The sequence below is a fragment of the Carassius auratus genome, unplaced genomic scaffold (genome assembly GCF_003368295.1).
Source record: "Carassius auratus strain Wakin unplaced genomic scaffold, ASM336829v1 scaf_tig00034654, whole genome shotgun sequence".
Lineage (NCBI taxonomy): Eukaryota > Metazoa > Chordata > Actinopteri > Cypriniformes > Cyprinidae > Carassius > Carassius auratus.
The window spans coordinates 154,268-169,003 of record NW_020526169.1 but is presented as its reverse complement, the minus strand read 5'-3'; the positions used below and the strand labels follow the sequence as shown (position 1 = coordinate 169,003).

The following is a 14,736-nucleotide window of genomic DNA, read 5'->3' as shown; positions in this document are numbered from 1 at the left end:
CTTGCACTGGCCTCCATCAAGAGGGTAGGGGACCTGCATGCATTTTCGGTCGACGATTCGTGCCTAGAGTTTGGGCCGGCTAACTCCCAGGTAATCCTGAGGCCCCGGCCTGGATACGTGCCCAAGTTTCCACTACACCCTTCAAAAAACAAGTGGTGAACCTACAAGCGCTGCCCCTGGAGGAGGCAGACACAGCCCTGGCTTTGCTCTGTCCCGTCCGAGCATTGAGGTGCTACGTAGACCGGACACAAAGTTTCAGGACCTCAGACCAGCTCTTTGCAGAGGATGGCCCACTGGATTGTGGATGTCATAGCCCTGGCTTATCAGTCTCAGGGTGTGTCCTGCCCGTACAGGTTGCGAGCTCACTCAACTAGAAGTGTTGCATCCTCCTGGGCGCTGGCTCGTGGTGCCTTGCTGACAGATAAAAAAAAAAAAAAAAAAAAAAAAAAACATGATACCCAACCCTAATTAGCAGCACATAAAGGATGTTTTGGTTTGCACAATTGTGCTGAGCTCTCGAGGTTCAGACAAAGTACTTTTTTTCATCCTGGAAATCCACCACCCCAAACTGTTTCACTGCCAGAATGAATAAGTGAATTAATTTTTAAAAGCATTTTTATTCAGTTGTCCAGTAAAAATATCAGCACATGAATAATACAATCTTAACAATACAATTTTAAAAATAAAAAATAAATTAAAAAAATACTCAAAAGTTTGAGATCAGTGAGCTTTCATTTTCTGAAAATAATTTAATACTTTTATTTAGCAAAGACACATTAAACTTATCAAAGATAAGAGTAAAGACATTAATTGTACAAGAGATTTTAAACATATTCTGTTCTTTTGAAATATTCATTAAATAATCTTGAAGAAGACAGATAAATGGAAAAATAAAGAAAAAAAAAAAAACTTTATGGCTTACACAAAAAAATTAAGCCAAAATAAATATTTATTGAGCATATTAAAATTATTTCTGAACTGATCATGTGACACTGAAGGCGGGAGTAATGATGCAGAAAATCCAGCTCTGCATCACATTAATAAATTATAATTTAAAATATAGTAAAATAAAAAACTGTAACTGTAAATATTTTACAAAATACAGTTGTTTTTTTTTTATCAAATACAGACTATACAATTGTTTGTAATATATATATAATTTTCTTTTTCTTAACCCAATGGCTTTTTATTTTCATTTTAAGCTAAAATTAAGAAACAATATTTAGTAAGGTTTATACTTGAAACAATGAAAAAAATGGATGGATAGGTGGCTAACAATAAACTAATCTCGTTCCTCATAAACTTTCTCCGTTTCTATCTTTTCCAACCTTGAGCTGCTTTCTCTTTAACAAAACATAAAATAAAATAAAAAAATAAATAAAAGAAATCTTGTGTTGCACCTTAAAGGCATTAAATATTAAAGTCCATTTGATTTGCCTAAGAAACTGCCTCGACTCTGACCCTCATGAATATAAATAGATAGAATTCTTAGCCCATCTCACTATCTCTCTCTCTCTCTCTCTCTCTCTCTCTCTCTCTTTACTAGCTCTCACTCTCTTAATGAAAGGAATAAGCCCTCATTTCCTCATCTCATCATACTGTAATGTGACAACTCTGCTGTGGTGAGACGCCTAGGGAGAAACACTTTACCTGGAATGAGCAAGCGAGCGTGTGTGTGTGAGAGAGAGAAAGACAGAGACAGAAACCAGGAGAGAATATGTGTGACCATGTGTGCACTGCACCTCAATGAAAAGCTATTCCCCAGCAGGCTTGTAATATGTATCCGGCTTGCACCATACCATCTGTACAGAGTGAAGCCTTTTCATCCGCCAGAGCTTCAGCACAGCTCGGAGCAGAGGACACCAAATTATGGAAAGTTTCCAGAATGTCAAAATGACCTATGTGGGTGTAAACGGTCACATATAGAGCTCAATGATAGTTTCACTTAGCTAGACTGGTCTAAAAGTCTGGTCCACCAAGAACAGCCTTAGAAAAATTAGCCTGACCAACATGTAAAGTAACCACTCATTTTTTTTTTTTTGTGTGTGTGTTTTTTTTGTGATGGTGTCATTAAGGGGGAGGTTAATCTAAAATAGCTGGAACCACAATAATAAACCAGCGCAGTAAAAATGTTTTAAATTATAGCACAACTGTGTCGGCCAGCTGGCTGAAAAATCCACTTTAATCTGTTGTTATCTTAAAGGAACAGTTTACCCCCAAATGAAATGATCTCACCTTCATGACATTCAAGTAAATTAGTTTGTTTCTTTATCAGAAAAGATTTGGAGAAATTTAGCATTGCATCACTTGCTCACCAGTGGATTTTCTGCAGTGAATGGGTGCCATCAGAATGCGAATCCACACAGCTGAAAATAACGTCACTATGATCCACAAGTAACTGACATGACTCCAGTCCATCAATTAACATTCTGTAAATTGTAAAGCTGTGTTTATAAGAAACAAATCCATCAACACATTTTCAACTTAAATCCACTATGTCGTTCTAAAATGTGAGTCTTCTATGCATAAAATTGCTTTCTCCATTGAAAAACTCATCTCGCCTGAATCAGGAGAGTCATATGCACCATTTAAAAGCACTGTTTAAAAGCAAAAACAGTCCTAAACAAACTTTCTGTTGAATTTTGACATGAGAGAACAGGGGATGGATTTTTTTTTTTTTTTTTTCAGAGGAAGCATAATTTTTGGCCAGATTCAATACCTTCAAGATAGATTTCTTTTTTATAATCATGCAGCTTTTCACTTCACCAGACATTCAATGATGGACTGGAATGGTGAGGATTTATTGTGATGTTTTTATCAGCTGTTTGGACTCTCATTCTGACGGCACCCATTCACTGCAGAGGATCCACTGCTGACAAAGTGACGCAAATTAATTTCTTCCAAATCTGCTCTAATTAAGAAACAAACTAATCTATATATTGGATGATCTGAGAGTGAGTAAATTTCTAGCAAATGTTCATTTTTGGATGAACTGTTCCTTTTAGGTGCTATTTCCGACCTGAACCTTAAAATGACTTTTGTTGGTGTATGCTAATGTAGTCATGTTGATTCAGTCATATTAATTCATATTTCAGATTTGACTAAATTAAATTAGAAGTTACTACACAAAACACATTTTAGGATATCAGACCAAACACCTTACAGTGTCCAGAGATCAGTGAGAATATGTGTACTTCATAATAAAAAAATTCTGTCAACAAGTATGAGGCACATACTCCTATACAACTGTCTATATCAGTGCTTCTCAAATGGTGTTTTTTTACAACCTAAAATGGGCTAGGGTTAAGGACAGCAGATAAAACAATGCTAAATGCAAATGACAAAATGCAACTAGAAATAAAAACATGCCTCGTTAGGAAGTCAACATAAAAAAAAAAAAAAATGTTTTTCTCCAAGCCAAGGCACTACAGGCAAAAACATTATTATTATAATTTTATTTTTTATTTTTTATAAACTGGTCAATTTTGAGATTTTGAGCTGTTTGGCTTGATGTTTCAGACTAGTGGAAAAACATCCAAATTACACTTTTAAGTGTTTATTATATTATCTACTTGCGCTTGCAGATTTCAGATACTACACATTTTTTTAAAGGAATTGTTTTTTCTTCAAAATATTTTTTTCCTTCATGCACTGAGCAAGAACTCTCTACCTCAGTAGAACTTGTACACCAAGTAGTAGTACACAAAACTTTATTGCTATAAAATATTCTGAAAGTTTGGTTCATGTAACATTTGCCTGTTTTAACTAAATTACATCCCTAAAAACATGGTGATTTTTTTATTAAGCGATAAAAAAGAGCTATTCAAAATCCTCTCTGTAAAAACCTTAACCTCTAAAATGTCAACAAAATGTGACATGAATTTGTGAACCTGGCATTTTATGCAAATTAGTCCATATTTAATAAATTAACAATCATTTGTATTCTGAAACCAAAACTTGCAATACGAAAAAAGTTGGCAGTTATTAATGTAGTCAGGCAACTGGATAAGAATGGTGATATCTATTAATATGTATATCTATTATCTGTTACTATGTATTAGTACCTACTCACCTTGGGTGTTTTGCCTTAAAATGTAAAAAAAAAAAAAAAACACTTTCTATTTCTTTTGTCGTTAATGTCAAAGTCTATGTGTCTAATAATAACTTCATTTTGCCCTCCTAAAAACAGATACGGTTTCTTCCACTTGATGCCTGATGTTAAATCCGAGTCCTGAAGCAAAACCAGTTGAGAACCACAGCTTTAACTACCAGACATAATACATTAATCTGCTACATGGACATCTAGATATCTGATCATTGATAATCTGCTCACATGGAGTTAGCGCATCAATTTAATAATTATTACTGCATAATTTAGGTCTTTACTCAATACCAGGCCTATAATTATAGCTTCTGGCCATGCCGCATTTGAAATGATCAGATCCCCGAATCCGATAATCTGACTATGATTTTCCATTGGATTCAAATGCCCCTTGTGATGATCTCACCTCTTCTAACTGCAACAGGAAGGTCACATTGCTGCCCATGTTGGCTGTGAGTTTGTCATCATGTGTTGTCAGGACTAAACCTCGAGGGGGGGCGATTCGGACACTGCTGTTTCCTGGCTGTGTACATCTCCTTCACTCCTTTTGTGCAGTTATTCGCAACCACTTTACGATATCTGCAACACACAAACAAATCAAAAACTAGTTTGAAACATCTTTCTTTTGAGATAAACAATTAAATGGCTCAATGACATTCACATTGTTACTTAGCGTCTGGGTCACTGTATTTATCCTCTTGAATACAACAAGCCTGATAGATCCATTCTGAGTAGCTCTGGGTTTTTTATTGCTGGATTAATGGGTTTGGCCCACAATTTATGGGACACAATCTCTGAAAATGATAATCGCGTTCTTTCTCTGTCTCTTCCCTTGTCTATAAATTCGCACTCTTGCTCTGAATGGATATGCTTTCTGACTGATGTTGGTTTTAAATTAGGTTTAAATGAAGTCTTTCCATTACACAGTGTTATCTGTCCAGCTAGGTCTCTTAGTATGGATTGTCTGTCTAGAAAGTTGATGCCACAATCTCCAGAAAGTTTAAAAGCTGCTCACGTCAATATGGCTTGTGCCTGCTCATCAGCACAATAAAGTTTAAATCATGGCTCACTTAATTAAAAATAACCATTTCCTAACACAAGATTGGTTTAGTGCTAGAAATATGAAGAGTCTGCATGTTGTATACAGAGAGCTTACCCTGTGCTGTTGAGGTAGTTTTGCCCTTGGCTGCAGCTTCGAGACAGTGTGGAAGGGTTGAACCAAAATGCAGGCAAACAGTTTCCATCCCCTCTTCTCTCAAAACCATAATCACTACAAAACAAAACAAAAAAATCTCACATACTGTAAATAACATTTCTTAAATTTTGACTCGTTTGAGATATCAATCCATCCATAAAAACATAAATTCACTCCAGGTATGTTCGACTAGTTTCATACAAGGTCATCACAAGTTCAAATCTCATTTGTGACATTTTCTAATGCCGTTCCCTGATGCCTATCCTGTTAAACATTCTCCAAACTACCTGTACATCCTTTCATTCATGCACAGCGGCACATCTTGTATTCAAGCATGTCCTTCTTTTATGCCCTTGAGACAATTGCAGCCATTGAGATATATTAATTCTGGGATGACAAATGTCTTTTCTGCTCTGAGAGCTGCCGGCATCAACGTACTGTATGTCCTTAACGTCTTTCAGTTCCCTCTTCTCCCAGAAGCCCTGGAACCTGCTGAAGTGAATGTCTGTCCATATATCACAGCTGACTTTGATTTATCAATTAATTACTGATCCACAACAAAACCCAGCGGACCACATGGCCCCTTTTGGCATCACACATTTGGGTTTTTAATTATGAGCAGTTCCAATCCGGCACTCAGATAAGAGTCAAGCTTTAAAATATATTTGTGTGCTAGTGCTCAGATTATTCCCATACAAATTTAGTGTTATTTTAGGCACATATAGGTGATTCTTTAATTAGTAACACTTTCATTATTTATATATATATATTTCGTTGAAGAAAGTTAGCTGCCAACCAGCACCAAAGGAAGGTATGGCTAGGTATCATCTATGTAAAAATGCTACAGAATATTACACTTAGGAAAAATGTAACCTAAAGGGATCAAATACAATGAAAACAAGAGAGGTCCCAATATTTAACCCTGAGGTTCACCACAAATTAATGGTACTATAGAAGATGAAAAAAATTCCAACCTCCACCAAAACTCTGAAAGATACAATTTAAACCATGGTCAGTGGTGTCAAAGGTCAAACTTTTTTACACTGGGTTTTGTATCATTGTCATTGTGCTTTCTTGTTTGTTTTATATAAAAAAATGCATAAATAAATTAGCTTTGCCTTAATTTTGAAAACTAAAACATATGTCCTTCAGTAAAGAGTTAATGATCATCTTTGAAGTGGATTTTGCTATAATGTATGATTTTGGACTTGCTAATACAAGTTAACATTCAATTTCCTTTGATCTTACATAAGTAAGAAGAAATGGAGTTTCTGAATTACAGTTTGCAAAACACAGACTGGTTTAGTAATGACATCTAATAAAGCTACTCTCAGATCATGATGTATGTATCCAAAAATTAAAGGAACCTCTGATCTTTTAACTATAACTTATAAAAGATGTGCTTCTATGTCACTCTCATTTATATCATAATCAAACTGAAACTCAGTTGTTCTGTAAAATGCTTGGTGCTAGTATTGGTAATCCCTGTAAAGCCCACTGTTGCAGAATTACAACATCACTTTTAACAATAAAAAAAAGTTTTTTTTTTCTTTTATTTTCTTTTTTCTCAAGACCACATTGACATTTTATTACATAGAGACAATACTTATAAAAACACATTTTAATATAAATTGAAATATATATGATTAAGTTCTTATTACAGAAATGTAACAGTAACATTATTGTTATCATTCTTGAGATCTATTATTATCTATTATAATTTACCCGTAATGTGGAATAATTACTTGCAAATATGAAATATATACAATATAAATAAATAAAAAAGTGCAATTATATTAGTATTTAAACACTACCCTAAATGCACAGTGTAAAGTGTTGATTGTTTGATGGTAAACAATATTTGTTTAAAAATAGGTAAAAACGAGGTCACTGAGGTTCCAATGATCTGAATGACTAATTTCCTGACTAAAACTCCTCATATGAATGTTTGCATGACATGTATAATTCAGTTTAGACAGTTTGCAAGAATGTTTAGCGTCTGTGATATGAAAAAGATGGCTGCCAGACATGGGTGGATTGAACGAGGGTGAGGGTGCAGGCATAGCTCCTGCCAGTTGCTTTTCAATTAATTTGACACTTTAAAAAGTTAATCAACTGGGAAGTTTCAGATCAGTGTCAGGGATATCTTTATCTTTATCTTATCTTATCTAAAATATTTTAAACATTTTTTTTTGTTTTTTATAGCAATATCTGGCAACACTGCATCAGCGCTTGAACTAAAAATTAAAATAAAAAAGCCCACAGACAGGTTACTGCTGACAGGATACACATTCGGTAAGGCAAACACAAAAAATATCATATTATTCATCAGAAATGTTATCAACACTGTCAAAAACAATAGCATTTGACACTAGTAGTACACAGATCTAGAACAAGTAGGTAACATAATGAAATGAAATAGCCTACGAAAACACTAGGCATGAAAAAGTCTATGCTATTTCATTCGGTAGGGTATATAGTAGTAGTACATTTTCACAAAGTAATGCAAAAAAATATTCATAAGAGCACTAGACAAAGTAATCAATTTTTTTTTAACAAAAATGAATAAAGTAATGTTATCATTGCATACTGAAAAATTATCCACCCAATAGTTTTTTTTTTTTTTTTTTTTTGATGCAATGAATATGGTATAATGTAACAGTTTTCATCTACATGTCTGTCTCTTTTAAAGTGTTCAGTGTATATAATGAGTTGTATTTGTATTGGTTATTATAGCACAATTTGTAACCCCATCCCGGACCTCACTAAATTTCAAACCCTGGATATGGCAATGCACACACACACACACACACACACACACATATATATATATATACTATACTGCAATTATTATTATAAAATGTAAAAAAAAATAATAATAAAAAAAAAACAATCTTAATTACAGTTGTCTTTGCTAAAACTGCATTACAGATGTTATTTTGTTCTTCTGTTAGTATCACATATTTTATATCTGCAGACAAAAAGATGTGTTTTTAATTCTTACACCACAACCTAAAGCAATAACAATTATAAGATGAGCTCTCTGTATCAGAGCTAATGGAAAGAGACAACATATTATATTCCACAGAATAATTACTCTGCGTATCATGTCACAAGTTGTTTTTTTGCAATTAAAAGTTCTGTGAATCACAGTGAAGTTAGGAAACGTTGTTTTGTTTTTCAAGCATGTTCCTATCTTAAAACTGCAGGAAGAAATATGTACCGGTGGGCCGAACTGATCTGGACAATGAATACATGAAAACAAAATATCACAGAAGCTAATGGACTTAATTAAACTGCTAGTTTTTCTAATTCAGAAACAAGGCTGTATCTGGTTAATTTAAGATAAACAGAGAACTGAGTTACATTTTTAAAATGAATTAGCATGCAAATTAAATCTGTTTAGTTTGTCATGTCTGTATCATCCAGACTATTACACCAACAAATCACAAAAGAACAAAAATAAATTAAATACAAAAATTGCATTGCAATAACTATGAATTATTGTTATTTAAATTGTTTACACCAATAGAGAGAGAGAGAGAGAGAGAGAGAGAGAGAGAAACTCTTCTGTTCTAGCAAAATCCTAAATATATTCAAACTCTAATTAATGGCTTGAAGTTAAAAAAGCCTCTTGATAGGTGTATATATATATATATATATATATATATATATATATATATATATATATATATATATATATATATATATATATATATATATATATATATATATATATGTATATATATATATATATATATATATATATATATATATATATATATATAGAAAGGAAAAGCAATTAGGACATGCATACTACACCCAAACCTACATGTTTCAAATTTCAGAGTTCAGAATTGCAACTATATATATATATATATATATATATATATATATATATATATATATATATATATATATAGTTGCAATTCTGAACTCTGAAATTTGAAACATGTAGGTTTGGGTGTAGTATGCATGTCCTAATTGCTTTCCTTTCTTAACCGCCCGTCAAAAACAAAACAGCAAAAATAACATCATGTTCATTTTCTTGTTAAGTTGACATATTATAATGATTTCCCCTGATATAAAAATAAAAACAAGAAATACATGTTTTATGATGTGCTGCAGCTCTGGCTTTTATATAAACTAATTGGAATGTAACTATTGGACAGAAGTTGAATTACAGATTTAGTTTTCAAGAGAAGATTACTGTGATGTCAATAGGTATTACAGTAGGTAATGCAGGTAATAGTCTAGACATATAGAGAGTCTGGCAGTAATATGTTACGTGCAAAATCATATAATCAAGATAATCAATGAATGTACAGTCAAGTTTTTTTCACGATTACTGAACTAACTACATTATTTGTGCTGTCTCTTACAGTGAGTGGTATTTGCTAGAATTTCGGGGGAATCATTTTATTATGAAACTAATTTATTTGTAAAATAAAATGATTTTGTTAACTTTTTCAAGTTAAAGTCAAGAAGTGTTCTGTAAAAACGGAAAGATTTCACTACTATCATCCAAAATCCACTTGATTATCAAATGAGGTTATGATCAGTTCTTTATATGATCAGTTTTTCATCTGTTCTTACGTAGTTATGCTTCATGCCACAGCAAATCAGAAAAATCTGAGTTTATTATATATATAAAACCTCCTTCTGACATTCTTAATCAGTGAATGTCACAGACCTTTAAGAGAAGAGGGTGAAATTTCAGTGACACTGGAAAAAAAAAAGTGACACTGCTTTCTAAAAGATATATTCACATACTTCTGGGAAAAAGCAAAAAGAAAGAAAGATTTAGCTTTTGTCATATTTTAGAAGGAGGGTCCTAGCAAGGCGTTCATCTTTTTAGGGTGTCCATTCTTTTCATATTTTGAACAAAACATTGCTTAATGAAAAATTCTAGTATTGGAATCAAAGTACTGGGCAAATTAAAGACGCACAAAAAATGTCAAAAGGCATTCTGGGCACTACTGGCATATAGAGAACACAAATGAACACATATCTGAAAGCATGTTAGGATCTCTTCACTGAGACTTGTAACTGTACTATTTGCTGCAAAACAATATCAAGCAGAACAGGAGAACATATTCAAGACAAAGTAAGGATACACTGTGCATTGTTGGCAGAAGATAAAACACTTGGTCTGTGAATGTGATAAATCCTGAAGTAGATCCTGAGGTATTTATAAGACAACCTCCAGACGGGCAACAACAGACTATGATGAACCTCAATCTTCTTTTCTTCTCTCAGCCCTGCGGCCTTTAAAAGCCCAGAGACAGTCTGAATCCATGCATCTTGATCCTCAATAAGAAACCTTTCCCACATATACTGACCCTACAGAGGAGGTCAACCAGTCCACTGGTGTAGAAGCACTAAGTCTATTCTGAGATCTTTGAAAACAGCTCCCGGATCACAAGTGAACAGAACATGAAGGCCAGGCAGTTTTATAAATACATGTGATCCCACCGAAAGAGCAGAGTAGTGCACAAAACAACAGAAAATGTAGACCTCACCTTATGTTTACAGGAGTTTCAGGTCTTGCTCCGTTTGAACGGTTTGAATAAATACAGTAAAAATAGTAATATAATAGTATATTTTTGTTCGTATTTTAATGCTTTATTTCAAGACTACACATGAAAAATAGCCTTTTGGCTAATTCTGGCTTTTTTAACCATGTTTGTTCATGTGTTTTATGAAATTGCACTGTCCCCTTTTAAATAAACCATTAAATAAAATAAACAATAATGTGAAATATTATTACAATTTAATTTTTTTTTTCCATTTTAATGCATTATATGATCCTTCAGAAAACATTCTAATTTCTGGATTTGCTGCTGAAGACACATTATCAATTTTAGAAACAGTTGCTGATTCTTATTTTGGTGGAAACTGTAATGCTGGATTTTTAATGAAAATAAATAACAAAAAAAATTAATTTATTTGAAATACAAATATTGTATACCATTATACAGTAAATGTTTTAATGCCACTTTTAATCAATTTAATACAACCTAACTAAATAAATGTAGAAATGTGTTGCACATTGCTAAACTATTTTGTTTTGAGCAAGCATGTGGCGGCCAAACTCAATCATATTAGTTGTAAACTCTGATTATGGTAGCCAGTTCGTAAGACCGTGAGACTAGAAAACTGAATGAACCATACCCTATAATAATAATCAAATATCTAAATTAAGATCACATCTAAAATGATGATCAGCATATAATTAGAATCAGTCTACATTTGAGACCTTCTTTAATTGGAGTCAGATCAAATTAATAACACAGTCAGTCTAAAGTAAATTAAACTGCTCAAGACAATTCTTCTAGAATCACGAGAAAAGATACACCTGCAGGAAATCACTGATGATGGGTGCATCTTTAGCTGTGTTCATTTGGTGTGTGCTGTAAACTCACCATTCAAAGTCGTGCGCTCTGCAAATACAGGGTTCTGCAGACAGGATCCTGGAGTTGTCCCATCCAACCATGCAGTAGTTTCCAGGACGACGCTTCATGTAGATCTGCTTTTGACCCATTATGCATGGCTCACCCTAAAAAAACCCTATCTAAGTCAGTTGCAACCGATATTGCGATTTCAAAATTGTGTGTTTGCATGTTTTTCGTTTTACCTGGTTATGCAGGTGCCAGGTTTGGTAGTCTCCCTCTGTGCACCTTCTGGTGAGTATGGGCTTGTAGTCAATTTTGATAAGCTGCCATTCAGAACGATGACTGAAGTGTCCAAAAAACCTGCCAATTGACAAAGAAATGTTTAATTCTCATAGAGCGCACTCATTTTTAAGTGAAGCAGGACACTTTCATTAGCTGGCCCAGATGTGTAAGCGCTGGAATTAAACTTTAAGCAAAAAGGTACATCTCCAGAGGCTGGATTGAGCATTCCTGGGTTACTTCATTAGTTAGGTCTGAAATCGCTCCCTGTATCCTATAAATTGGACAATATGGGGATAGTAGCATTATATGAATTTAGAGTGAACAATGCCATGTGTAGTTCATTCTTTTCTAAATGAAGTTTGATATAATACTTTCTTGACTAAACTGGATAACACACACACACAAATATCATTTAAAATACATAATCAAATACTTCTTATGTGATTCTTATTAGCAGTTATTTAATTCCCTTGTTTTAATCAGTGTGAGCACGGCAAGTAACATAACAAAGATTTATGAAAAAGACTATGAAACCACTTCATAAAGTGAAGTAATACTGAGACACAATGTAAAATGAAAATGTGTGAGAGGTTACCAAATCTTGTGCTGTCTCTATCTGTGTAGCACCTACTGCTCTGCAGATTCCTCTTGTATAGTTTACTTTTACCAATAATTTCCAGTTAAATTCAGTCCTGTCTTTCAATCCTATTGCTACAAGACTTTTTTTTTTTTTTTTTTTAATTTGTGTTCAAAGTAATAATTAAAAAGTATGATACAACCCTATTAAACTACAGACCAGCACTGAGACACAACGAGAAGTGTTATTGGTTCACTGAGACTAACAACATTAGCTTAAGTGTCTGATTAATTAACCTTTCCTCACAAGAGTATCTCTTGAACGAACAGGTTTTAGAGCTCAGAGGAATCTATTCTTCTGTAATAAATAGGACATAATGAGGACACACAGGCTCTGTGTGCGTGTGTGAGAGATAGACGGTTGTCAAAATTAAACCTCTATAGACTTACGTCATGATCTGATTTTCTGCCCCTGCCTCCACCAGAACACCGTCCACGAAGAGCGGCATGGCTGAGAAACTGTGACGCGTCCACTGACGACCTTCATCAAAACTGATCCTGCGGAAGACATTGAGATGTTCAAATGTCAATGGATGACAAACTACAAACAAATTAATGTTGTGCATCCAGTGCAGGGCAGATTACTTTAATTTACTTTTTAGTAAATTGTAGTCTGTTACTGATTCCAGATTACTGTACATAAAAACAATTGCAGTTAGTAATGTAATCCATTAGATTACACATTTTTGGTAATATAACCAGACTACTTTTTAGATTACTTTTAGATTACTTTCAACCTAACTTGTTTATCATATTGATTTAAATAGGATAATCTTTTGTATCGTATTGCCAGATTACATCTACTCAGTTACTACCCAGCACACCACGCAATTTTGAAGTGTAAGTGAACGATAATGAAGTTTCAATTATGGCTGAACTATAATTTAAATAATCTTTTAACGGGAATAAGATGCGAACAAAAAACAGAGATACATAAAACCCAGTAAAAGTACAATAAAGCAGAGGTCGAAGAAAACCAGAAGCAACATCAAAACATAGAAGAAACGTCTACAAGTGTGGAAGGGAACAGAAGCAAGCAAAAGCTGTAGAGCTTTCTTCTTTCAGGTCTGATCATGATACTTTCTGACAGCTTTTCAACATCATTTCACAGGTGCAAACAGTAGGCTAGCATGTGTGACAAGGTTGCAACGATGCACAATGGCACTGCTTCCAAGTCCTCTCGGGTCTGATAAAAGCAACAGTCGGAGTTAGTGTTGACATGTATCCATTAAGAGAACATACAGTGAAGGCTGTTATTTGAAGTCATGCTTGCAGGAAATGACACGACTGCCCTACACATTTGTGTCTCCACTTACTTTTCGCTTGAGTTGTTTAAGAGAACTAAAAAAATGAAGGTGCCACACTTCAGTGGACCTAAAACTAAAGCCAAATGCTTTGAGTGATAAGAGAGAAAAGATTTGAGACTCTGGAGGATTAAACATCACTGAAGCAAAACCAGGGTCAGCCAATTTGAAGAGGGAACCAATGTGTGAACTCGGGGGGATAAGTGGGAAGCTTTAATATGGAACACTTCCCATGGTGCGCCATGTAAAAACTGATTCCAATCTGTTATTTGGCAGCCTTTGTGTCCTGCCGTTTCATTTTTGTTTGTGTGGAGAGCATGTTCGATCTACACCAACCCGACGATTGATTTTTTTTCCCCTCAATGATCTTAATACTACAGAACCGACCCTGTAAGACAGATGGAGCTCCAACTGTAGTAACTGAAGCAGAATTTCTCCAAACCAGCATGAATAAACCTGGCAGAAGCAAGCTTATTTTCACCTACCAAAGATGTCTAGTGGGCACAGTGGGCTGCTTCACGGCAACCAAAGCTCCACCTTTGTCCAAAAACCACACGTTGTGCTCTTCTTCAAAAATCTGCATCATTGGAAGAACAACATGGGGTTATTTTCATTTTATTGCACAAATAGGCTCAAGAGGGCATTTTTGCGTAGACATTTGTGCACTTTTTTGTCACAGTCATACAGAAGTTTTTCTAGCTTTTGTACTCTGGGTTAACCTTTCGGTTTTTGCGATGGAGTTCTACAGAGATGACATGTTTTTGAAGGACAAAACCAAGCCAAAGTTAGCATTTAAGCACTTACAGTTCCATTTTTCTGAAT

The 14,736-nt window shown here is 34.3% G+C and overlaps 1 protein-coding gene across 1 annotated transcript in view; it reads right to left on the bottom strand.

Annotated features, from left to right (window-relative positions):
- The window catches only part of LOC113081632 (VPS10 domain-containing receptor SorCS3-like), a 119,484-nt gene that overhangs the window by 19,440 nt on the left and 85,308 nt on the right, over positions 1–14,736 (bottom strand). Inside the window, 7 exon segments of the mRNA XM_026253648.1 lie at positions 4,509–4,607; positions 4,609–4,681; positions 5,259–5,372; positions 11,723–11,856; positions 11,935–12,052; positions 13,001–13,108; positions 14,400–14,491. Coding sequence (XP_026109433.1) covers positions 4,509–4,607; positions 4,609–4,681; positions 5,259–5,372; positions 11,723–11,856; positions 11,935–12,052; positions 13,001–13,108; positions 14,400–14,491 — 738 coding nt within the window.